Genomic DNA, 26,661 nt, shown 5'->3' on the forward strand with positions numbered 1-26,661 from the left:
CTTCCAGTTCCTAAAGGGGCCTACAAGAAAACTTTTGAAGGACTTCTTACAAGGGCCTGTAGTGACAGGATAAGGGGGAATGGCTTTAACCTGACAGAGGGGAGATTGAAATTAGACATTAGACATTAGGAAGAAATTCTTCCCTGTGAGGGTGCTGAGGGGCTGGCACAGGGTGCCCAGAGAAGCTGTGGCTGCCACATCCCTGGCAGTGTTCAAGGCCAGGTTGGACACAGGGGCTTGGAGCAACCTGCTCTAGTGGAAGGTGTCCCTGCCCGTGGCAGGGTGTAGCAACTAGAAGATCTTTAAGGTTCCTTCTGACCCAAACCATTCTGTGATGTCTTGGCTGTGCATCTTTCTCGCTGTTTTGTACAGCTCTCTGTAGTGTACCAATTTAACAAATCAGTTAATGATGGAGGTGCAGAAACCTTTTCATTGCTAAGGGTGAAACTTGCTTCCCTTTGTGGAACCAAATATGCCAAAGCAGGCTACCAAACAGCACTGCTTTTCCAGTTTAACAGGTTTAGCTGATGTTACTGGATTGCTACCGACTTTATTACAGTTTCATAACTCACCTGGGGCTGGCAGTGAACATTTTGGCTTTTCTTTCTGTGCCTGTGCAGCTGCAGTGATAGTCATCGTGGCTCTCAGCCCTGCAGATAATCTCTTCAGGGTTATCATTTACTTACAAACAGACGTGTGAAGTATTTGTGGAAAGGCTTTTGAAGTGGCGTGGCAGGCGGATGCTGCCTGGAGCTGCAGAGCAGGCGGTGTTTACACAGGGGCAGAGGATTTCTCTGCCCGGAGTGGTTCTCCTCAAGTGCTCGTATTCTGCGGCTACGCTGTTTGCCTTTCTAATGAAGTGAACTGTTTGTTTGAAATATGTGGTAGAAGGTATTTAAACAGAGACTAAAGTAAACTTTCGGGCTGTTCACATAAGCCATGCATATCTGGTTTGTGAAGTGAAGGAAAACAATTTGGCTGCAGCTTACCTCTGGGAAGGGCAGTTAGGAGCTGTTTAAACAACGAGCTGGGCTGCAGCCTCTTAGGGGCCTTCAGTGATGACTGCTGCTCATGTAGGCATTCCTTGGGATGCTGCCTCGATGGAGAGCTCAAAATTACTGCCCTTATTTAAAAAGGGGATTTATTCATTAACTGCGAAAACTCGGGTACATTCATATTTGATTAAAACCATCCCAATTAGACAATGGACTGTTGAGAGCCAACATATGCTCTTGCCTTTATAACGTCATTAGTAACCCAGAGTCTCCACTTTGAAATAAGATCGTGCCCGAGTGTGCAGACATCTGTTTCTGCCTAGCCAGATGGAGGTCAGCAACATAACTTAAACTGCTAATCCTCATTGTGGAGAGGGGAACAGGAATCTGAGGAAGGTAGTAACAAATGAACTTGGATCTTGCTCCTGGCAAGGCACGAGGTATCGATGGCTGATACAATGCTTGGAACATGCACTGCAGAGCTCTGGTAATAAGTTTTTGCCTAACCGCAAGCAGAAGTTCAGAGAGCAAAGGAGGGCTGGGCAAAGTGATACTCTTTGTGGTTATGGCGTTACAGTTCATCTCGGAGAACCTCGCTGCTGTTCCCCGTCCCGCCACAATTGTGCCTAATGGGAGCCTTAGTCAGCTGCGGAACAGGGTTTCTCAACAATGACTGGCAAAACGGAGATCTTGATGGCGGGGAGTGCTTTTCACCCCCTGTCGTAGCACAGAACAATTAAAACCCATCATGTGGGGAGTTCAGAAGCAGAGATTTCCAGCCCTGTCCAATAGAGACCATATGTTTCCATCCATCATTTATACTTTTTGGTGGGGAAGAAAGCGCCAAGTTGGTTGGGACTACAATGCTGCATCCTCTGGTATTGTTTCCTTGCTCATTCTCCTCGGGAGCAAGGGGAGTCACAACACTTGAGACTCCTTGGGCTCAGCATAGAGATTAAAACAAACAAAAAGTCCTTATACTCCTGGAGTGCAATAAATATGCTAGAATTTCAATAGGATCCAAACAAGTGACAATAGTAGCATTAAGAGCTGGCAAATCCTTTGATGTTATTGACCAGAAAAGGACTGCTGTCGTCTCTGTCATGAACATTTAAACTTTTGACCTCCAACCTTTGTGTCAAACAGCTTTTCCATATGGAGGGTTACTATACCTCTCCGAGTGCCACTGCATTTAGTAGAGCATCAAACACTTCACTGGCGGGAAACTGATGCTTAATGCGTTGGAAAAGCTCCAAGATTGCCAGGGGGTGGGACTGCGTAGAGCTGTCTCCTCTTCTTCTGCCGGAGGGTAAATGAAGTCCCCACGAAGTCCCCCGTTTCCCTATGGCCAGATTGCAGCTGAACTCTGCATGGAAACACAGAGAAGGGAGTGTTGTATCTTGAGATAGGCAGGGGGCAGATACCTTAAGTTATTTTTATTACCATCTCCTTTGCAGCATGTTGTGGAAACGTACAACTGAAAGATGGGCTTTTACAGGCTTGGGAAGTCTTCATGCTTGTGCCACAGAGCTGTATAGGCCCAAGTCTTGCAGCTTGGGCACTGCTTTGGCACTCACTTGGTGAGGTGCTGGCTGAGGGTCAGGGGAAGGGGTTTGCAGATATCTTGGCCTTGTGGAACATGCCAGGAGTATGCAGAGCATGAGGGGCCACAGTGACCCACACCACAGGTCTGTATTGCTTGGTATCCTCTCCAAGCAATGACCAAAAGCAGATGCACAGGAGTTAATGTAAGAACACGGAAAGTGATTCTCCTCTCCTTTTGCCCCCGAGCGTTCTTCCAGCTTCCCAAAATTTGCAGTCTAGGAATTTCCTGGTCTGTAAGTGGTTTCTACACATTTGAACCATTACTACATTTCTCTTCCGTGACTTTTCCCTGGAGGCCACTGAAACTCTCAGTGTCTAGCCCTGTGTGGCAGGGAATGGTGGTATGTGTGCCTTATCTTCATTTGGCTGTCTTTCCTCTCTTCTGGCTCCTGTTGTCTCCTCACAGCACTCTTGGCTTCTCCTCTAGGATGCAAAGAGAGGAATGAAAAGCAGTAACCTCCTCTTTATTGCCCCCTTACCCACCCAGGGGTGCAGAAGGATGACGCTTTCCCTCTTCTCTCATATTTGTGGGGTTGTGCTCCACCTAGTCCTACATTTTATCCCATCTTATCCCTTAATCGCCAAGATGAACAACATAGCCGTGCATAGGCAGGTAATGTAATCGTTTCTGTAGTCTGCCTGGGCCAGAGGCTGGAGAAAGTGCTGCTGTTGTAATCATTTATGGTAGAGCCAAAAAGCTCAGAGACTGGGGCCCTATTGTAGTAAGCACTGTAGACAGGTGAGGTAAAGATGGAAACTGCCCTGAAGAGTTTGCTTTTGTGCTGTTGCTATGCAGAACAATCTCTGCTAATGCCATGGGCTGCTTTGCTTGCCACCGCATTTGTCTGCTTCCGCCTGTTTGTGACTCTCTTCTTCCATTTCTTCTCTCATTAATGGGAGTGTTTTTCCTCCCTGGTGAGGCTGGAACTACCCATCAGTCCGTGGCACTAGAGTCGCAGCAGTGAGTCTTGTGTAAGTAGGAAGCAGTGCGGGCAGGAGAGCTCAGGAGATGCTGGTTCTGCAGTCATGTGCCCCTTCTCCACAGCTCTGATGCAGCCAGATGTAGCATCTGCTTTTGACACATCACGCTGCTAACTCGGGCCTGTCTTCAAGGGGTGGAAGGACCATGAGTGTTAATGGAGGTGAGGCTGTTGACTCTGATTTTTTTGACTCGTGTTTTTAAACAAGTACTCTGACATGTGTGCCCTTCAGCCCATTTCGTTGGGGCACCCACTTATAGCGATGGTGCTAGCTGTAAGTGGGTGATGTAAAGGCTTGGCTGCTTTTGGTAAGCAGCACTTTGTTCCCAAAGCAAGAGAAACATAGGCCAGATCCTGCAACTGTGTCTGCAGAGAATGAGAGGGGATGATGGTGAAGGCATTGATATGACTTTGTGAGGAACTTCCTATACGCTGTAGAGAAAAAATCCCTTTGGTGGGGAAGAGGAAATAGGGGGGAATCTTAACAATTATCCTAAAAACCCAACGAAAAGCATGGTTATATCTAAAGCTGATACTCTCATGCTCTGAATAATAGGAAACAAAGAAGTTTTCTCTAAACAAACTTAAAAAAAATATCATAAGCAAAACCCTAGAGAGATTAGTAAAGAATGAGCAATTTTAGGCAATCGAACCATGCTTTTAAAAGAAATAGTGGATAAAATACTGTTATTCTAGCTCTGCGTTGGGACTTTTCACTGGAGAGGTTCAGTGTCTCAGAAGGGATATCTCCATGTTATCACTGGGGCACAGGGAAGTAACATAATTTGACTATGGCAAGTTTTGTTAAAAATACTTGCCTTAAAGCTTGACTAGAACAAACTTACTCAGATTGACTGGAATATTGACAATATGACATTCTCAAAAGCAGGCTGAATGAGCACTACGAATAAATGTCAATAGGGCAAATTAAGGGAACCTGCCATACTTTCCATCTTCAGTAATGATCTGAAACACAGAGTACCCAGCATAAAAATGAAATAGAGGGGAGAAACTCTCTAAGAAGCTGAGGGAGGATCAGAGAACAAGGAGGAAGAAAACAAGCTTAAAGACAAGTATTTAGCAATGTCATGATTAGTAACCAAGAGTCAGTTTGTGTTGCCTTTGCTTGGCTTGAGTAGTGCCTGGTTTACCAGCAGTCCACTAGAAATAGTAGGGTAAGTTACTGCCACATGGTGAAGGCAGTGTCTCGTAGTGGGAAGATGAAAGGTAGTGGTATTTGAGACTGTGTATAAGAAACACATACTCCTGCTGGAAAGAGGATTTTGCAGAAATAGGTTATTTGTGTTATAAATTTCTAAGGCTTCCTCTTCCTAAACAGTGTCATGTCGGACTACATGAAAACCTTATGCCCAGGAGTGCAAGGGTGACAACTATATATCTCTCTCAAGCTGGAAAAAACCCAGGGAGCAAAACCAAGTGACTGTGATTAATTTAGAATATGAACATAGAGATGAAAGGATGCAATAAATGTATATTATCAAGTGGCCTGACAACACATGTGATAACTATCTGCTCATCTGCAAGAGCTTGAAGAGTGTAAACACCGCAGAAGGAGAGTAATTGCTAAGGATGGTACAGAGAGAAGCTAAATAATTATGAATATTTGGATGAAACTTTAAAAAATCAGGTTGAACAGCAGGGAAAAAGAAATCTCTCCAAGTGTTCATCTGATTGTGCATCCCATAGAATCTGAACTGTTTTAATATCTAAAAATAGACATAATTGATCTAATTATACTTCTCCCTCTTTAATTCCTATCATGCCATAAATTACTCATCAAAGCCGCTAAGTGTAACCTATTTCCAAGTCTTTCACCCTGTGGTCCAGACCTTCAGCTGCTGGAAATCTGTTTAGCTATGGTGATCTTCATCGTGCTATACTGATACCCACTTGTTTGAGGTTTGGCCTTTCAAATAGCATTTAAACATGATTCTGGTACACAGAAGAGCACACGAGTCTCCAGAGCATCACTTAAACAAATAACGTTTGCAGACTGACTCGCAGTGCTGCTAGGAACATCACCAAAGCTCATTGAATGACCTGACTTGTCTTTATTTGTTCCCACATCAAATCAGCAGCAATACAAGGATATTTCTAGGGTTTTTTTCTAGTTTCTAGCTTTCTGTTACCTCTCCTTAGCCAAATTTACATGTGCATCTTACAGGTATTTGTCATTGCTGAGTTAATGCATGCAGCTGATAGCAGGGCATTTGAATGCTTCTGTTGAGCCATAGGGAATAACCAGTCTGTTGTGTGGCAGCTCCTTGTTCCCAGTAGTTCGGAAACCCACTGGTGGTTAAACCTCTGCTTAGGAGTAGTTTGGAGCTGAGAGCATTGTTGTGAGATTTCTCCTTTAGTTCTCTCCAGATCAGGATTTTTCTTTTATATTTTTTCATTTCCTTAGTTTCTACTTTGTAGCTCACCTTCAACCCCTGGAATTTGCTGTGTGTTACAGCAATGGGTATGCACGTGTACATAGGTTTAGATTAGTTGTGTATATGTTGTGGTTATGATCCAGTTAGTTGCTGCTCATGGAGGAGGAAATGCTGAGGATGTGATCGTAGAATCATAGAACATTTAGGGTTGGAAGGTACCTTAAAGCTCATCTAATTCCAGCCCTGTGCCACAGGCAGGGACGCCTTCCACTAGATTAGGTTGTTCCAAGCCCCATCCAGCCTGGCCTTGATCCTTCACGCACATGTGTAATCAAAGGTAGAATCATAGATCAACTAGGTTGGAGAAGACCTTGAAGATCATCAAGTCCAGAAGCATTCCAGAGCAGCTGGGTGAATCCACTTGTTTGGGGCTGTTCAGTGTTCTACATGGATGCTTATTTTGTTTTCCGTAATTCCTGGAGTGAAGGATTTTTAAGCAGTGGAGAACACACTGATGTGTGGTGGCATGAGAAGTTAGGGGGAGCAGCAGCAAAACAGCAACAGCAAGTGTGTTGCAAGGCAGAAGCTGAATTATTTTTTCACTGCAGAGTCCATTGGAGGTAGTGGAGGGAAGGATTTCTTTTGTCAGCTTCCTGGCAGAGGACAATTTGTCATTTTCTTGTAGAGACCACGTTATTAAGCTTGTTAAGAAATGCTGTGTGGGATCCAGAGGTTATGAAAAAGAAGAGCTGTGCCATGCTAAGAGCCAGCTACATTAGAGGAAACAATTTCCCTCCAAGTAACATGGTGATGAGGTTAAGGTGTCTTGTCATTGTCTTCTCCTGAAAGCATGGGCTGATGAACTGGCTATATGCAACCATTGCTCATGTTCATGAGGGTTTTCTAGGGTTGCTTATAGGATGAAGTAGTCAGTGTTGCTTGGGTGGAAGAAGCTACTGAGGTGTGGGATATTCCTGGTGCATTTCCACCAATTTCCTGTTTGTTCTCGTGCAAACTGTGCTGGTGGAGAGCCTTGGCTTTCCTCCTCTAAAAGTGTGTGTCCTGGGGGGAATGTGGGGTGGCAGTGCTGTGCCGGGCAAGTTCATGACTGCACGAGGAGTCTTTTCTTCACTTACTAGTGAGTCCATCACAGTGGAAACAGTCATTTGTAAGTCACTGGGCTGTGATGAATCACAAATGATGTTCTTAAAAGATTTTGAGACTCTTCAAGGTATTTTGTACATGCAATATATTTATTACCCTGCAAATCTGTCTCTTACAGCTTTTTTGTTTCTCTTTTTTGGATGGACAAACAGCAGAGAGCTCTGGAGTCAGTTGAATGGACTCGAGGAAGTAGAGTTAGTATTCCAGAAGGCAGTCCTGCTCCTCAGACAGCAGAGGTGCAGTGACTGGGAGGAATAATAAAAGCATTCAAACTGAAATGAATCCAGCAGTTCTTTAGCCAATACCTGCAGCAAATTTGGCATATTAAAGACCTGTCTATGCCAGCTGATGAAATCATTTCCAGCCACTTTTGTTGCAGCACACCAATAACTGGTCCTCCTTCATGTGTTTGGCATGATGGTTGTTGTGGAACTACTAAAAACAATAAAACATGTTCCCACAAGGTGTTTAAGTTTACAAATTGAAAAGTGGTAAAATGCACGGCAGGGATCTAAATCTTAATTTTTGGTTTTACAAAGGTAGAAACTTATTTTTCAGCTGTAACAAGAGGTACAGAGCTGGAGCTGTGCTCTAAGTTTGTGAGGTTTGGCCTGGAACTCCTGTGGTTCATTTCTAAGATCAGCGTATAGGCTGTGCAAACACAAGCAGAGGGTGGGGAGGGGAAGTCTGATCATCATTAATACACACAGACACATGGAAGGAATGTTACCTGATTGAACACTTTCAGAGAAAAACACAATTTTCAATCTACTGTATGTTATTGCATTTAACATTTAGTGTTACTGAAATGGAGAGGACTTTGCAATTAAAAAATCCTTTTTCTCTCTCTCCCTCTGTCCGTTTCTTGGCTTTATCCATTTATTTGCCCTTTTTTTTCTTTTTTCTTCCATTTTTGCCATGGCTTTTTCTTTTTCCTACTGAAAATCTCCTCCTCTGTGAAGTCAGATGGTGAGTAGTCACATCCATGTCAACACGACGGTTGCCACATTGGAAGCGTGCATGTGCATGCATGGACACATGGGGGGACACACACAAACACAAAAAGCCTCCTGAGAACTGGCTGTAGCACATCAGTGGATGATCAGCTTACAAATAAGCAATGCTGCAGATGGCAACCAGCCTCGCTGAAGCAGCAAAACCCCAGCCACCATAGGGAGACTCTTCAAAGTGCACAAAGTTAAGTGCATGCGTTCACGGGTGGCTGGGGCTCAGTCATTTTTCTTCCTGATTGAAGCCTCTGTATGAGCATACGTAGAGAACATAACTCACCCCTTTCTGAAAGAGATCTAAACCACCCCCCCACCCCCCCCCAAAGACAACATGTGCTCTTACTGAGCCGTAATGCATGCTGTAATTAAAGAGAAATCCAAAATAAGGTCTTTGCTTGGCAAAAAAGGATCTAATTCTTGCCATAAAACCTGGCAATACCATTAAGTTCAGATCAGTTGAAGCAAATGTATTTGAAGAAACAGTGGTGCCTGTAGGGACTCTGCAAACCTGAATGTTAGGGAATTCCCATCTGGTGATCAGCTTACGAACCAAAGGAAGTGTAGAAATTTGCTGGCAAACTCTTCAAAACTGTTCTGTGTATTGAAAAGACATTAGCAGGAGACTATATTTTGCCTGATATTGTTACATCTGGTATGAAAGCTTGGTACCACCCAGTTCAGCGTCAAGACCACAATGACTTTAGGTGGGAAGGAGATTTCACCTCAAATGAGGTTACATCTGAGATAGAGTTTTGCTTTTGGCTCAGTTCTGATATTTAATTTGGTAAGATGATCGCCCTGAAGACAAATCTGATGAGGGCTTGCCGTGTTGGGCTTGAATCCTGTGTTTGCCTGCCCTGCTCTCAGGACAGAGGTGCAGGCATCTGGGCCACACCAGGCGCATTCAAGCCAATGCAGGCGTTTTCAGTGGTAGCAAATGTTTTCTTGATGGCTGAAAAATGCAGCCTCTCATTTCAGCAGCCATCTTCCTCAAGGCTTTGGCAGGAATCACAAGGAGCTGGAGCAAGTGGGTTAGCTGAGAGCAGAGTGTTTTCCTAGCCTTACCTCCACAGGTGAACTTTATAAATGTAGTGGTCCCCTAAGTGATTTGACTTACCCTAACTGAGTAAGGCTTATTTGAGAGACTACAGAAAAGTTATCCTTAACTTCAGTGAGCTTTGGAGCAGTCCAGCCTCTTTGTTGTTGTCTCCAGGTGTTGCACAGCACCATTGGACCAGCTGGCATCATCTACCTTTCCACCAAGTCATGCCGTGAATTGCTGCTGCCTGCTGCATCTCATCAGACTTAAGTTTAGGTTTGCTGTTCAGCAGCAAGGACCATACCTGTCACTTCCCTGTTTCTTTCCCTTGATGCTGCAGCAGAGCCCCAGGCTGCTGACTTTCAGGGAACAAGTGTAGGTCTCTTCTTTCTTCCTGTATGGGAATGATTGTAATTTGAGAGAGATGATCCTATTCACATTCTTTAAGAAGGCAAGAAAGATTCTTGAAGAAGAAATAAAAAGGCACGTTTAGCACAACAAAAAGTCAGCATAAATTGACATATTTCCCGGAAAATCTCACAGTGCTAAAACTGATGAGTTTGTAGTGTTTCAGGCAGTTGTATCTCCCATTTTGTTTTGAGCAGACCCTGTTAGCTATGCAGGAGACAGGAGAGCATCCAAAAGCAGCTTACAGTAGTAGGCAGCAGAGAATGCAGAAGAAGGCATAATCTACCAAGTTCAGCAATGCATACGGAATGTGTTTAAATTCCAGTGCCTTCTCCTTACAAGTTCTTGAAAGTACTGACATTTAAGCACAGAGTCAGATACTACTGCTGAATTGGAACTGAGGGCTCCAAATAGATAAGCAGCATCTGTCTGTCTTGACTTCCGTACTAATGTGAGGGAGTCTCTGCAAGGATGTAATAGAAGGATTGGTCCAAAAAGTCATGGTTGCCTTTGAATGTCTTTAAGAAAACTGCCTGGCATATGTTGTGGTAATTTGCAACTCAGCCAGAATTTTTAAGATGTTACAAATGGTGGTAAATAACTTTCCTAGCAGAATAGGAAGTTAGTTTGTTGATCTGTTTTGGTGAGTGGAGTTCCTCTTTGCTAAGGGTGAGAGTTTTGTCTTCACACTTTGAATGAGAAACCTTAAGATGTCATGATAGTATCCTGTCTTTTACACTAATTTGCCTCCTGGTTTTCTACATGGGTAGAGCATCTCTCACAAACAGCCAGGAGTCGGGTAGGTCCAGATTCAGTTCTGTCCTGTGAGCAGTCTCACTCATTCTTTACTCTGCTACAGCATAAATAATAGTAACAGAATGCGCCTGTAATAATCTGATGGTGCCTTTAGTAGAGTAGTTACTGGGTGGGATATGAACAAGCAACGTGAAACTAGCTACAGCCCGAGTTACTGCATTGGAGACTTCTTACTATGTATTTCCATACAAATACATGTCAACTGATTACATTTTTATGGAGTTTCAAGTGAAATGCTGGCTGATGGCTGCTTTGGCATGTCTCTGTTTGATCTAAGAGTCTTTCCATATAAATATTCAATGTTCTTCAAAGTGGAGTGGTTTTGGACCTCCAAGCATGTAGTATTTACTCCTCTGTGTTGAGGGCTGACCCAAACCCAGCAGAATTTGAATTCCCTCTGTAAAATTGACTCCACTAGTTCTGCACATTATTCTCCCTGTCTCCCATTTAGCATGTTAGTCTGCTGACAGTAGAGTACACAGCACTTAGCAGCTGGTTTGTGGAACCATCAGTCAGGAAATTATATGATAAATAGGAGGTAGCCAGGTTTAGTGGCACTTTATTCTGCTTCAGCAGTTTTAGCCTGAGTTTGGAAAAGTCATCATGTGGTTTTTCTTAAGGGTTGCAACAGGAGATGGCTACAGTGTGGTAACTTATTATATATACACTTGAGTTATGATGTTCACCAGCTGTATTGCTCATGTGTAAATAATAAACTGTGAGATGGATAATTACGTTGGGTTTTGATATGCAGCTCTGCTCTGGTCGGTGCAGGGCTGACAGAGACAGCTCCCTGTGCCGTGATGGAGTACGGCTGTTTCCCAGATGGAAATTGCAGACAAGATGCAACCAAGATACACAAAGGAGCCTAATGTGAGAGGACTCCAAAAGGTGTTCTTGAAGATTTATATCCCATGTGTTAAATACAACTTGTTGGTGCTCTGTGCTGCGTAGGCCCCGCAAAGGGGAATAATACCCTTTTGCGTCTTCTAATACTCATTTTCCATTTCCCAGGTAGGGAAAGGTAGATGATTGCATTCAGGAGGGTTAAGTTATGCTTTACTACATAAACATTGGGACTGTTTTTGATGGATAGGTGCTCAGGCTGGGTGAGGGTGGGACAGTGAGGAGGCTTCGCATCCCCAGTGGGATTGCTTGCCTTGGCCAGCTGGAGCCTGGGCTGTCTGACATGCACAAGGGTGACAGAATCTGTGGTCTTATCATACCGGTGAAGCATGGAACAGAGCAGGCAGGGAGATGAACTAAAACACACTTCTGGTGCCCCTTTTCCACTTCTGCACCTTGGTGGCTGGTGAGGAATGTGTTTCAGGAGGTAGCAGCATGCATCCTCTGCTCGGATGATGACGGTGTGTTCACAGGGGTACCTGGTCGTCTGTGACCCACCTTTACTTTTAGTGCAGCTTGTAACAGATTGCATGCCAAGGTCCGGTTGGTGCAGCGGAACCAGAATTAAAGCTACTGTGAGTTAGTAGTAAGCCACAATTATTTTTCATTTACAGAGCCTTAAGCCCCAAGTCAGTAAATGGCAGAAATGTGCTGTGGCTGATCACGTGCTGGTGATGGTTCACAAAATCCAGCCGTGCAACTGGACAGGCTTTGTCAAGTATTTCCAGGTTTTCCTGAAATATTGGGAATCTTTCATCAAAATTTACGCAATTTCCCCTTCATCCCCTTCATTTACTCCCTCAGGGCCATGAGGTTTGTTCTTCTGGTTCTTTCTCCCACTTCAAAACAACCAACCTAACTTTTGACAAACACCGAGGGGAAAAATGCTTTTTTATTTAACCATCTCCAGCTGGCATGAGGGAACTGCTTTCACAGATAGCATAATCTAAGAGGAGGATAAGATTTTTGCTGAATAGAGAAGGCAGGAAATACAAGGAGAAGATACCATCAGGATTCAGCAGGCAAAACCAAAATAGGCTTGGTTTTACTGCTAGGGCATAACTAAAGATTTCTTTCTTTCTAGAAGCATCTTAGTATATCCATGACATGACCTAATGTCTGTACTTCTCAATATTTGGTGTGGGATAAACACATGACTTCACCCAAAGTGGCAATCGGGTAATAATTGGGCAGGATTGGTTTGTTTTGTGCTGCTGGAGATGCTCAGCATCACGTTTGAGTTTTGAGCAGCACAATGGGCAGTAACCTCTTTTGGGCACACAAATCATACCGGTGTGCTGATGTGGAGAGCTGTGGTCCATGTGCTTGTGTCCTCTAAAGCCGGGAGGCAATCCTGCTGCAGAAGTGGTGGGCTGCTGTGGGTTGGGGGGCAGAGCCTATGGGGCAGCAGGGGCACATTCCCCCTTTTGTCAGCCTCGTTGCTGAGGCTCTCCCAGAACAGCAGGGAACAGGAGCCCTGGCAGCTGCAAACCCGCTGTCCTGAGGAAGGCTTGGAGGAAATGGGGCAGGAGAGCTTACTGCAGTGTGGGGACAAAGAAAGCACCCTTCCTTTTGAGAGAGGTGTGTGAAATGAGCCCCCCTGTCCTCAGGCACATTCCTCTGGATGTGGCCATCGGTGTGACGCAGTTAAGCATCTCCAGTAAGGCCTTTCCCAACTGCGTTTCTTTTTAACTCCGTTGTCTGATTTACTCCAGATAGTAATATCTCATAATGCTGCTTCAGTTGTGTTTTCTCTTGTAGGACTGTGTGTACATCTCTGAGGATATAGCGAGTTTTTATTGTATTGGATTCTCTGCTTAGGCTTTTCGTCCTGGGATGATTTCTTTTTTTTTTTTTTTTTCTTGTTTTAATAAAAAATAAATAAATCAGGAATGCTTATGAAAGGCTTTATGGTCCTTTTGATCTGACACTTCACATATGGGCACATAATTATTTATTGAAGACTTCTTTACGTCCCTTTCCACTTAAGCTATAAAAAGAGAATATTGAAATTAGTAAGTACATATTCATGCAAACACTATGGGCCAGACTCTCCCCTTGGACAGACCCGACTGACTGCAGCAGGGAAGGAGGATGCGACCCGGCAGCCATGGCACTGCTGACATATGTTTTTCAATGTCTGTGTAGTCCTTATGAATGTTGTTTTTAAAGAGTTGTTGGAGATACTCAGACCTGGGAACCTCGCTTGTTTTTTCAGATCCGCCTCACCTCTTCCCAGCATTCCACCCTCCTGTACCAATTGATGCGAGACATCATGAGGGACGCTACCATTACGAACCATCTCCCATTCCTCCTCTGCATGTGTGAGTATTCAGTGTTCCCCTTTGCTTCAGCCGGGAAGAATGGGCAAGTATATGAACCTTTGGAGTGCTCAAAGCCATTCCCCTGGAGTGCTTTGCCAGCCTTACTGGCAAGAGCAAGACTTACTTCTGGAAAGCATTGAGGTTATCTGTTCGTGAAGCAAAATCCAGGCTGGATTCCTGAGGAATTCCTTTTATAATATGTGTCTGGCAAGTGTTACCTGTATGTTTTGCTGACATTTATTCTGTGTGCTGTCGTTCTCTAAATACTGAATTAAAAAGTGCTGAACCCTGTGAAATACAGCCAGACAAAACATGTATTTTGTCTGTATTAGGCTTGGGATTCTTCATAGCTGAAATTCCCTCTCATGCCAACGGTTTTATTTTTCCAGTGACTGCTATGAAGCATAATGAAATTTTTGGTAAATTTTCCTAGTCCCTGTTGTGTGCACACACAGGCAATCAGTTGATTGATGGGAATGTCACCCAAACAAAATGGCAAATGTGATAGAGCACATGGTTTACACAAAGATAAAAGAAATGAATACCAGTGATAACGTGCATTAGAAAAGGGTGGTAGTGGTGAAATCCTGTAGAAATAAATATTATCTTATTCTTTGTGGGGAGACGGATATCAGCATTGCAGAATAAAACAGTTGTGTCCAGAAAACTGCTATATACCATTAAAAATGGAGCCAAAAAGCAGGGCTTGGTACTTTGCTAAAAGGCTTGATACATACATTTAATCATATCTACTAATCACCTCTCATACTGAGAAAATACAAGAAGAAAAGCACGAGTAATACTTTGAAGAATAATGCTAGTTGTTTAGATGGCAGATTGCTTTGCTATGGCTATTAGTTACAGCTGTGTAATTACATATATGCAGAAGAAAAATGAAGTTGTTTTAAAACAAGTCCTCCTCTGTGAGCAGAATTAATTGATATTAACAATCCTAACTACATGCCCAAGTACACACACAATATTTTACTAACAGGTTTTTTTGGTCAGTCTTCTATTACTGAATTGTAATTTCAGAGCAAATTTGCCTGGAGGTAAGTAATCAATCTGTGTTGCAGTCTTCTTGGGCATTAGAGGGAAAGTGGGTATTTATAGAGAGTACAGAAACTTGTGATTTATTCCTCAGGAGTTCCTCTGATGCATTGCTGTTTACACCGCAGTCAACCACATCGTAAAATATATTCAAATACACGCTTAAATTTGCTGCTAAAAGCGGTTGTAAGCTGAAGGTGGCAGGCTCAGGCAGTCAGCACATGGCCATCCTAGATTTTGTGGTGCAGTGGATGTTCTGCTGGATGTTTTGGGGAGCTGGAGGGGGTGACCCTGCTCCTTCTGAAGCTAGTGGGGTTTTTGTCTTTGTCTGTGGTGTGAGGCAGATGGGGTAGGATGCCCCAGGAGGTGTTTTAACCTGCATCAGCAGAGGGCTGTTGCCCAAAATCTGGGCAACAGATCTTCATGGGCGCTTCTGGATCCCATGCCCTGTGGGACCCGGCTTGGCTGTACTTGCTATGCTGAGCCCTCTCTGGAGCCTGCGCCCCATGAACCCAGCCTATGCCATGACACCCTGCGCCCGCAGGCAGGGCTTTTGGGTGGGTAGACCACTGTTCCCCACCTCAGGTGACAGTGGGAAATTGTATCTTGGGCTGCATCCAAAGGAGCATGACCAGCAGGTCTAGGGAGAGGATTCTGCCCCTCTACTCTGTTCTGCTGAGACCCCACCTGCAGTCCTGTGTCCAGCTCAGGAGTCCTCAGTACAGGAAAGACATGGACCTGTTGGAGATGGTCCAGAGGAGAGGAACAAAAAGGCTCCGAGGGCTGGAGCCCTTCTGCGAGGAAAGGCTTAGAGTTGGGCTTGTTCAGCACGGAGAAGAGAAGGCTCTGGTGAGGCCTTATTGTGGCCAGTCTGTTCTTAAAAGGGGCCTATAAGAAAGGTGGGGAGAGACGTTTTAGCAGGGCTTGTTGCGATAGGACAAGGGATGATGGTTTTAAACTAAAAGAGGGGAGATTCAGGCTGGACGTGAGGAAAACATTCTTTACAATGAGGGTGATGAAACACTGGCACAGGTTGCCCAGAGAGGTGGTCCTGTGCCATCCCTGGAAATGTTCAAGGCCAGACTGGATGGTGTTCTGAGGAACATGATCTAGTTGAAGGTGTCATTGCAGGGGGGTTGGATGAGATGACCTTTGAAGGTCCCTTCCAACCCAGACTGTTCTATCATTTTATGGGAAATCAGGACTAGCAGCCTATGCTGCTAGAAGTGCCAGAATTTCTTAGACACAAAAGGTGTTGAAAATGCCTGCTTCATGCCTCACTTGGTGTTCAGTGGTAGTCCCCTCTGATGCCAAAATCAATGCCCCTTCTATGGAAACATGCTGTGCACTGTATGCCATGTTCTCCGCCATACCCCCCGGGGCAGCCGTGATTCAGCCAGGCCCTGCAGAGACTTGTTAGAGGCGAGGAGATCTTAGTGTGATGTGATATGACTGCAGGCAGCTGCTTTAAAATACTCTGATACCAGCCCAAGCTTTAACTTCAAAATTTCCTTGATATCAGCAGTTGATTTTTCCATTAACTTCTGTCGATTCTTCTGCTCATTTGGTTTGCGTCACCATTGGAATGTGGAGCTGATCACTCTGACTCCAGCAGCTTCTTTGGTAGATGTTTATTTTGTCATGCTTTTGCACTTTCCAGGATTATGTTTTAATGTATGTGTGAGGTAAACACCCAGTAGTTTTCTTGCAAGTTTTACAGAGCCTGGTGTGGATATGACTTAGGAGTGTTAGATTTGGGATCATTTGGAGCCATTACTTGAACTAACTAACATCCAAGAGGAAATAAGAACTGGGTCTGTGAAGTTGCTTGAGAATTGTGAGATAAAATGGCAAGAACACCAGTCAGGATACAAATGTTTACCCACAGCTTCATCAATGATTTCACTGTATGAGTAGTTTTCTCCTCAGCTTCATAATGCTCTCAAATGTGTGTGTGTAGAATATAAATTAAAAGGAGAAAAAAATGACATCATTCCAGTTATCCAAGCTCTTAGAAATGTGTTCCAGAACCTGTCAAGCCTTAGTGGAATTAGTTTAGGTGTATAATACAAGTTCAGGAAAAACGTGGAGCGGGCCTTGTCTGCATGATACCTACAGTGCGTGCACCTAACTTTGAACAATGGCCAAGTGAAAAAGAAAAGGGAAAGGAGAGATTTTTAAGGTGTTACAGGGCTCTCATGTATATAAGAGGTATATGTATTTCCATATATAATTCTTGTAGTTTAATTGCTGATGGGCAGAACTGTTGTATCCCAAATTTCAGCCTGGAGCCAAATTTTGTAATTTGAGCTATAAACCCCTAAAATAAGGGTTTATGTTTATGATGGAATTGCTGACAGATGCTTATGTATAGTAGGACTAGCAGGCATTGCTGTAATTATGCTATCGTATCCTATCATTAAAGATTTCAATTGAAAGAGGTTTATAAATTGCTCTTCCTCTTAGATAAACCACCCTACATTAAGGCATCAACGATATGGTGCAGAATTAAATTAAAATCTCATAAAATGAAATATGTTCTGTATTAGCTGTTTGACACTTAATTTGCCTCTGAATGAGTAGAGGAAATCACAAATTAACCTGCCTTTGTTTTTCCAGCCATGGCTTATTAGGTGTTAGAACAACTGCAATTACAGTCCAATAATAACCCCCAACCCTTATGAATACATACTGAAATGTGTCACTTTGTGTTACCAAAACCTGTTTGTTAGGACTGTGTAGTTGTCCTTGAATTTCTACACTACATCTTTGGTTTATACTTTAGGGAAGATGTATGAAACTTAAGTTGTTCTTTGGTGGCAACATATGAACAGTGTAATTGGAGCTGGAGCTTGTGTATTCCTTTTTTATTATTTTTTTTTCAAATTCAAGGCATGAATCTTAGCTTAAAAATAAAATCCAGTAAACTATAATTAATTTTTGCTACTTTTCATTGAACTAGCAAGGTAAATTACTTGTTAAACATCTTACAATTAAAACATACCAAGAGCATGGCTTTACTAATCCCACGTCTTGCTTTTTCTTTGTTGTTGGTTTTGTCTAGCTCTTCCTTAATTTTCAAAATTGATCTCTAAAGTAAGCTACTAAAGGAGAAACTGAAGCTAAGCTGTGTTTTGATCCTTGACATTTGCTGGTCATCCGGTAGAGTGGGATGCCTTCCCCAGTTGGTGTGCAGTGATTCAAAACCATGCTGCTAATGAGGGCATTTATTTGAACATAAAGTAATACTTTGAGCATGCTAATTTTTGTTTTACTCCTCAAACTATATATTTACTATTGGCTAACTCATCCAGCTGCCTGGTGTCTTTGTTGGCTTTTTTGGGATGAGAGTTGTGAGGAGTGAGCAGAGGAAGAATAGGGTGTCCTGACTATTTTTATCACAATGCAAGAGTAAATAATTTTATAGTCCCACAACTTTCAAATTTTACTTAGCCAGGATAAAAAAGCTCCTAAGGCAGAGGCAAACTTTGGCTGATGGTTTTAACTGTGGCTATTCAGGAAGCTGCCATTCCTGGACATTCCTTCATTCCTTCCCACACCTTTACTGGGTTGTGTTAATAGGTTGCTCCCACTCTGCTTCATTTCACAGTGGGGTTGGATAGCCTTTGGAGGTGACCTGACCGTTATTTCCAGGCTACGTTAAAATGTCTGTGAAGGAAGCATGCTCCTGCAGAGGTGGCTGGTGGCAATGTCAGGAATGGCTCCAGGATGTTGGCCTGTGTATGTCTGCAAGCAGTTAACACACATGTCATAGGCAGGCTAGTAGAAAGTTAAAATTTGAGGGCTGAATGTTCTACAAGGTACACCATGCATGTTCCAAAACATTCATTCTTTTAGTCTCCATTTCTCTTCCTGTTGCCATCTCATTTTACGTTAGCTCTGGACTGTGAGTAATGGAGTGTGAGCAGGTAAATCTAAGGGAAGGTGCACTGATGCTACCCATATGCTTACGGCCAGAGGGAGCTGCAAGGTAAAGCTGCTGTCTTGTATTGTTGATCCTAGGAAGTTTCTCCAAGCTCCTTTTTTCCAGTTGCTGATTGGGGCTAGAGGCATCCAAGTTTGGCAGTCTGAAATCCTGAAATGATGCATGTGCAGATAATTGTGCATGTGCCTAGCATGGAAGCCTTGAACAGATATTTTGAACCTTGTGAATGCGCTGGTACTAAAGCAAAGCATGTGTTTTGCTTGCAGTTGGCTTCAACTTGGTAAAAAGAGAGTCTGATTCTTAGATACGTTATTTCATATCTAATTTTTGCAGACATCAGTTACACAAGGGTGAAAAGGAAAGTCAGGCCCAGACTCTCAGCTTTTATCAGCCTCTGATTTTAGAGCATGCAGTACAATGGGGCATGTCCAAATGCCAGAAGATTAAAGCTTTGGCTCCATAAAATATCCTTGATAATGAGAGAAACTGTTTGCCATACGTTTGATGGGAAACTTAGGTTTTCCCAGCCCCATCACTGATACTTAGATTCTTTTTCCTTTGCACTTTTGTTCCTAAGCTCTCATTTCTTTTCAGAATCTTTTAAACCTTCTAAATCTTTTACCTGCTGCTCTACCTCAGTGTACCTCTAAGCTGGAGACTTGGCAAGGAGTCCATCAGCTTGTCAGAGCCTTCATTGATCCTTTCACAGTGGGAAGGAGAGCCCCACCCGCTGTGAAAAACATCACTCCTTGAATTGGCTTTAATTACTCTAAGACTTGGAACAGGTTTTATGGTTTAGCCAGGAGCCATCGGAGAAGAAAGACTGGGACATGAAAAGATGACTAGGTACAGCTTTCCAAAGCCATCCATGAAAGTATTTTAGGTAAGCAGGGAGAAATCTTGTATAAAATAGGAAGCACCCCAAGAAACCTGTCCTTGAAAGTGAAGTGCAGCATCCAGAATAAGCAGCTGCTAATAGCTTGGGGGATTTTTATAGCGAGTCTCTGAGAAGGAAGCAGCATGGTCTGGTGACTCGTTAAGGTTATTCAGAGTTTGTTATGTGCCATGGATATGCGTGTTGTAGGCTCTGCAAGCAACGTGTATGCCTCCTTTCTTAGTGACAGAGCAGCGCAGCGACGGTAATTCACAGAAGTAAAATAGCAGGGCCAGATGCCTGCACATAAACTTCAGCAGATGGTTTTCATTCAGTGCCAGGCCTTTTACAGAGCGGGGAAGAGGAAGCCTGAGTCTAGACCAGAACTGCGATCTCTCACTCTTTATATAGCGTTGCATCATTTAAAATAGTGAATCAGTGTTTTGTTTAGCTGTTGGTACTTGTTTGGTAATATTTACCTTACGACTTGCAGGTCATAAATTCTCCTTTGCAAGCAGCTTGCAGAGTAGCTTCAGAAACAGACTGTTTTTAAAACCTATCTGAAACTGGGAAAACTTTAGGAAGCAAATTATTGGTGGCATGTATTGAACTGCAGGGGGAATAAAAAAAGAATATGTGAATCTCAGATTTTTGGTGGAGATATATAAAAGGAAAAAAAAGCAGGTAAAAATATGAATTAAAATAGCTATATTTGCAGGTGTTCTACATGAGTTTGGTTATATTGATTTGTTTAGGTAAGCTGTAGTCTGAAGTTTCTGCACGCTTGATTCAGCTCCTCTGTATTTCTCACAGATTTGTTCTCTTCCTACTAGGAAAATGCAATACTGACAAAAGAGTATCTTATTTAAAAGATCATTTCTGCTGGCAAATAAATTCTAGATCAAATAAGGATTCACTGCTAAAAATCATCCGTGTTTTTATTTAGCAAGCACATTTATATGAAAGTCAACAGACTTGCCTCTAAGCACACCAGATTACATTTGGTTCACATCATTCATCTGTTTCTGTGGCGGATAATACTTTGTGACATAATCATTTTCTCTGGAGTAGCTAATTGTAATGCCAAGGAACTACAGATTTATAAAGGAGAAACAATAGTAGCAGATAAATATTGCGTTAACAGAGGCTCTTTGTTCTTCTCGTACAGCCAGCTTGATTTCGGGATGGCTGGGGAAGTTACAGCAGATTGAAGTAAGAGGGAAAAATTGGTGAGATTTTTAATGTAGAAGGAGAAGTTTGTAAAATGCAGCGGTCTGTTTTCTTAAAAATTCTTTGGTAGACACTTCCCCCAGATTTTCCTTTCTTTTTTTTATGTTGAGAAATGCTCTTGAGAAGCAGCAGCCCCCCAGCCTTAATGAGAAAGGCATGCTTCCACCAGCTGCTGGCTCAGCACCTCTCATGATATGGTCCCTCGGTAGAAGCAACAACTCCCGGGGCAACTTTCCGGGGCGATGTGGAGGGAGGAAAAAGAGGAGAAAGCTCTCAGTGGTCCTCAGGAACAGTAGTCTGCTGGTCTAAAGGGAATTGGTTGCTTGAGCCCTGCTTAAGAGGCAGAGTGGCACAGGTTTGTTTTGTGAGGCTCAATCCAGTGAAAAGGATTCTTGAAGAAGTTTGTATGGATTATATTGTAGCAGAGAGAGTTCTAGGTTTATCAGCAGTGAGGTTTCTGTCGCCATTGGGCAGCACTGCCACTTAGCTGGTGTATGCCATCTGGGCAGTTAGCAGTGCTTAGACCAATTCTTGGCTGCCAGAAGTGGTTCCTTAAGGTGGGCTTTCACACCAGCTTTAAGAGATGATGGAGGCAAAATGAATGGCCAGCAAAGTCATGCCTTGGGACACCGTGTCGCACGTACGCTTTTCTGTAGACTGAGGAATAACTAGGCATGACTTCAAGCTTTTAGGACGCTCCCTGTGTGTGGATGTGCATCCAAGTGTGCGTATTTGTGTGTGCATGCATCCTCTTTACATAATAGGGTGACTGTCTTTGCTTGCATTTATCATGGACTGAGTAATTCTAGATCTTTACAGTTAGAACTAATAGAAGGAGCTACACACTGTGAGAGAGATGGAAAATTAGAGGGGAAAATGTGAACAAAACAAGTAGGAAAAGTATTCATGGGCAAAACCATTGAGAACGTATGGATCATTACCTTGATTTAACATCTAACTAAAAATACATAGAATAGCTGCAATGCTAGAGTTCTGCTGCTTGAAATTGCTATTATCTCGTTCTGTTATCAGCTGCAAAGAATGCAAGCTCTAAATATAGTGCACATTCAGAGGCTCTGAGCCTGTGGTTTCTTGGACAAAATTCCTGTGTTCTTTGTGCTGTAGTCAGCAGTATTAGTCGAGTGAGCAGATATTGACTGTGGTATTCACGTGCAGTGAACCAGAAGCAAGCCAACTCTATAGAGGCCGCTGTCAAACTTGTTGCAGTGGCCTGTGAGGTACTGGACTGTGACAGACTCCTTTTTTTTTCAGTACAATTCTTCCACTCATGTTAAATCTCACTTCAAAGAGAACTGAAATGTTACAGTCTTAGCCTGCATTTTTTGCTTTCTTTTTTAAAAGTGTACTGGTGAGATTTCTGTGTTGTGAATTGGAGGTCCCTAAAGCGAGAGTAGGTATAAACTGGAAGAAATGCGAGTGATGAGTACATCTGCGGTGTAGGAACACAGAGCATCTTCATCATACTCTCACACAATCTTTCCCTGACTTAGAGAGTCTCCTCCCCCAAAGAAAGACATCACATCCTATAATCTTGGAGTATGGATTGAATTTAGTTCAGACCTTTTTCCCCAAAGGAAGGAAATCTAGAAGTTAAATAATACCTTGTTTCCCTTTTTGTCACCCCTGACTCAACCCACTATATTATATGTATGTCTGTATTTGTTTGCATATTGTAACAAAAAGCATGGTCTCGAGCTGGTGTCAGCTGTGCTTCTGAGATGTTGATACTGAGACTAACCAGCAGTCCTTTAGGTATTCTTTATTATATGATGCTAGGTAAAAAAAAGACCCTAATTCCACCCAGAGGAATGTGCTCAATGGGTGTTTTATCTGTGTGCCTCAGGGTAGGCTGGGCCAACATTTGTGACTGATGTTATCGATTAGGAGAGGAAACGATTTAAAGAAAAATGATACACTGTTTGATTGTTGCTCTTAGGATGCTTTATGTGACCAAGGAAGGACTTGGGACCTTATTTTAGAAGTAGCTTTTCATTGAAGCTGGGCCCTATGAAGTCATTGTGCATGACCAGGCAGGAATACATTGCTTAGTCTCTTCCAGCACTGAATGTGTAGGTCTCAACCTACAGTAGATTATAACTGCATTTATAGTCAGCTTTATAGGGTAACTTTCTGGAGACCCCACAGAGGTTACACACTAGAGGCAAAGCATCTGAAGCCTATGAGCCAGGAATACAAAGCTTCTGAAGGAACAAACTGAACTATCATCATCCTGAAAGCATTATTTATGAGGTGCTGTGACCATGGGTGTTAAGGATCAGCAGAAAATTAGGGAGTATTTCACATGAGAGAGAAATTCTAAACATATCAGATTTAAGTGGCTATCTCTTTAAAGATACGCATCTTTCTGTATCTCCTGTTGAAAGTCAGCTTAGATTTATCATGCCTTTTCCACTGGCCTGTGGAAGGGAAGATTGATAGTCTAGTCCAATTTATAGAGGCCACCAACACAAATAGCCCCATTTAACAACATTGTAGACAGATTCGGCGGGGAGGGCAGGAGCTGGATGACCAGGGGCAATCAGGTGTTCTCTGCTTCACCCTGGAGGACCACTATCGGCGTACATCATCAAGACAGTACCAAGAAAGCTTTCGGAGCTGCCGCTATCTTGGTTTGCTGTAGGCATTCCTCAGATGTCAGACTTCCATCCTGCCACCTTTTCTGGGAACTGTGTTCCTACTCTTGTGATTAGACTGAATTGCAGAGGTGCTGAGGGACCAAATTTGGATGCTTTTAAGATTTTGCTGGACAGGGTGCTGGGACATCTAGTTTAGGTCATGCTTTTCCTAGAAAGCTTGGACCACAGGATCCTTGAGGTCCCTTCCAACCTGTTATTCTGTGATTAAATGCGTATGTAGGTTGTCCTGCTGGTGCAGTTGTGTCCCGAGTTGGACAGTTTGTTCCTCTTGGGGTTTTCATCTGCATGCCTAGCTACCTACTCTGTTTAGAGAACTAATAATGCTTACAGCATGCAGATAGTGTATTTACCTCAAAGACTTCAAAATTTACTATTTCTCTCCAAAAAAAAAAGTGTGCGGCCAGAACATTCATTCACTTTATGCTTAGTGCTTGTTTTTCACGTATTTTCCCCTACAGTCACACCAGGAGTAGTGTCCCCACTCATTTCTAGTTGTTAAGGTTGTTTAAAGTTACAGCTTTGCCCAAGAAATGCTTTTTTAACTCCAGTTTTGCACACAGATGGAGCGAGAACCACAGTGTGAACAAATTTAGGTAGCAAGTACAATAGGAGAGACATTCAGTCAATTAATTTTGTCTTCTGTTATTGCCAACTTTTGTATTTATCAGTTAAGTTTTTTTTTAGCTTGAGAAATTAGAAAAGCTTCTTCTCTTCCCCCAAATCTCGGTTTTGTAGTATTGTGGACGTGACTTAGAGTAGGCACTGGAAATGAAAGCGGAGGGGTTTGTTTTGCTTTGGCTTTGAATTTGGAAGAAGAGTGTTTCTTGACATCACAGAGCAGACATTGAGGAGAGTGTTCATTTGAGGTAACGTGAGAGGCTGCTTTGCCAGGAGAAGGAATTCCTGCCTTAGTGGGAGGAAGGAGTTAAGGGAAGAAGAGAAGCTGAAATTTGCTGAAACAATAGTGAGCATGGCATTCTCCAGTGAGAGCTAGGGAGAGCTTAGAAAAAACATCAGTGAATGAATGAAATGAGAGGGGTACTTCAGCACTGAAAGTGCCAAAAGCTTCTTTCTCCAAAAATATAAAACCGTTAAATTATGGGAGTAAAACCCCATTAATTGAAACTGCTGCTTTTTGAGAGAAGATAGTATTTGTGAATTTCGTGTATCAGTGAAGTTTGATTTTACTGTCACAAGTCATACCCGTCACAAGAAAAACTTCCCCTGCATACCACATGAGTTTTATTGAGATTTAGGACCAGCCTCAAGCTCTTCTTTCTGGTCAGGTAATGCCCTTGGGTGGATACAGTAATCTGGTCCTGGCACTGCAGGAGTGGATCCCAATTAGCAATGCCCTTTTTCCACCAAGCACATTGCTGCACATGGGCAGAAGCTCTTTGCATGCTGGCTGCATCCTCTTCTGATCTGTGAATGGCAGAGAGAACTCACAAGTAATTCTAGAAACCATTCAGACTCTCATAGCTTTGTCCCATTTGGATGTTTTTCTTCTTCTCCCAGTCGTGCATACCCGTATGCATGTGCACTTTCTCTGTCGTGCATAACGACTTCAAGGTTATTTTTTAAAGACCTTCAGGCATTTTGGGAGTGTTTTTGAACCGGTGCACCATTCACCAGTGAATTGCTTGTATAGAGGTCTTCTTTGATGGGCTTTTTGTCATATGCGCCCACTGAAGTTTTAGTGTACTCAAGCATTAGAAAAGCCACTATTTGAGCGTCTTTGTTTTCTTTGTTGAGCTGTTTATTTTGCTTTCTTCCCACACAGTTCCCTGGCCTGGCTCTGACAACTGCTTTTCTGCATGAATTACATTCCTCGGGGCTGCAAGTCTCCTAATTCTTCCAGTCGATTTGATTCCTGCCTGTGTGATTAGTCCTCTGCTCCAACACACAGTTGGTCTTTGCCAAGCAACTGCTTGCTAAGTGCCTTTAACATGAAGACCTAACTACATTTTTTAACCTCATTAGTGTGTAGGGCACTGCTTCATTCCAGCTTAGTAACACGGCCACTATTGAATCATCACTTGCTCTCAAACAGGTTACAAAAAGGTTACCTAAGTTGTCTGGGTTTCGTTTTGTATGACTGTGTTTTTGCTGGATAACAGTTTCTTTCAGCACATATCCAGTTTTAGCATGTAAGTTGCTTTTTGGGAAGGTGACCCATCGATTCTCCTCAGGTAGATTTGCAATGCTGAGAAATTTTGTATTTGTAGGTTCAAAAAGAAACTTGGCACCTATTTGGAAATTGCAAATCTAAGTAATAAAACCAGTAATGAAATGTGGGTTGGGGGGGAAGAGGAAGAGGGCCTGGCAGAGCTCAGAACATTTTCCTGCCTGTTTCAGCTTTAGAATTACCAAGATCTCATCCTCACCTGTTTCAATACAGACTTCTTACTGTAACGCTGGATTTATAGTGCTGCGGCCGCAGTCTGCATTGGTTCACTTTGTCTCACGGGATCAGTTTTTACCTGACTGTATCAGCACTGAAATTCAGATTTCGGTTGCAGTCGCACATAAACTCAAATGGAAAAGGCATTACAGGACTTGGAAATGTTGTAAAGGCGGTGGAAAAAAATGAAAGTTTCCTAAGAAGACAGCATCACCAGGGAGCCGGGGGAGGAAAGGAGGCACTGGGTCACATGCCACTTGTGATGGTGCATTTGTGCAGTTGCATAGCGCAGTCACTCAGAGGGTGAGACTTCATGATTAATGGTGTTTATTCTTGACAGAAGCCTCCTTTATTTATCTGCAATACAGTTTAGTGATTTTATCAGTCACCTGAATGAAAAATATTCAGTCATACCAATATTGCAGTGTAAATTGAGTAGAGTCACTTTTTATTATATCTTTCAGCCTTATCATCTGCACAGTAATTTTCTAGCAGGGGTTTGATATAGAAAGGCTGGATTTAGCTGTACTTGACACAAAGCCTCTTCAATTTCCCCTAAAAGTTCAAGCTACTCTTAGAAATGTGTATAAATATATATATAAAAAACCCTCTTATCCAAGCAATTTCAGGATTTGAGAGAATAAAGATAAAATGCTGAAACCTGGATGTGAGAAATGTTGTTTGTATGAAAACATCTAATAGCTCTGAAGCCACTGGTGAAATGCTCTTTAGTGTTTAAGCTTGTGGCTTAGTGCAGTTCTTTTTGCATGGCTACGTAGTCTGACTTTCTTCTAATCAATCATCATCCAACTCCAATCAGCATACAGGCAGAGCCT

The 26,661-nt window shown here is 42.9% G+C and overlaps 1 protein-coding gene across 5 annotated transcripts in view; it reads left to right on the top strand.

Moving 5' to 3' along the window:
- Positions 1-26,661, top strand: part of GLI3 (GLI family zinc finger 3) — a 206,573-nt gene that overhangs the window by 99,788 nt on the left and 80,124 nt on the right. For all 5 annotated transcript variants that reach the window (XM_030488466.1, XM_030488484.1, XM_030488502.1 and 2 more), the window contains one exon: positions 13,538-13,643. In XM_030488466.1, coding sequence (XP_030344326.1) covers positions 13,538-13,643 — 106 coding nt within the window. The remainder of the gene's footprint in view (positions 1-13,537; positions 13,644-26,661) is intronic.

Source organism: Strigops habroptila, chromosome 1 (assembly GCF_004027225.2).
Source record: "Strigops habroptila isolate Jane chromosome 1, bStrHab1.2.pri, whole genome shotgun sequence".
Taxonomy (NCBI): Eukaryota; Metazoa; Chordata; class Aves; order Psittaciformes; family Psittacidae; genus Strigops; species Strigops habroptila.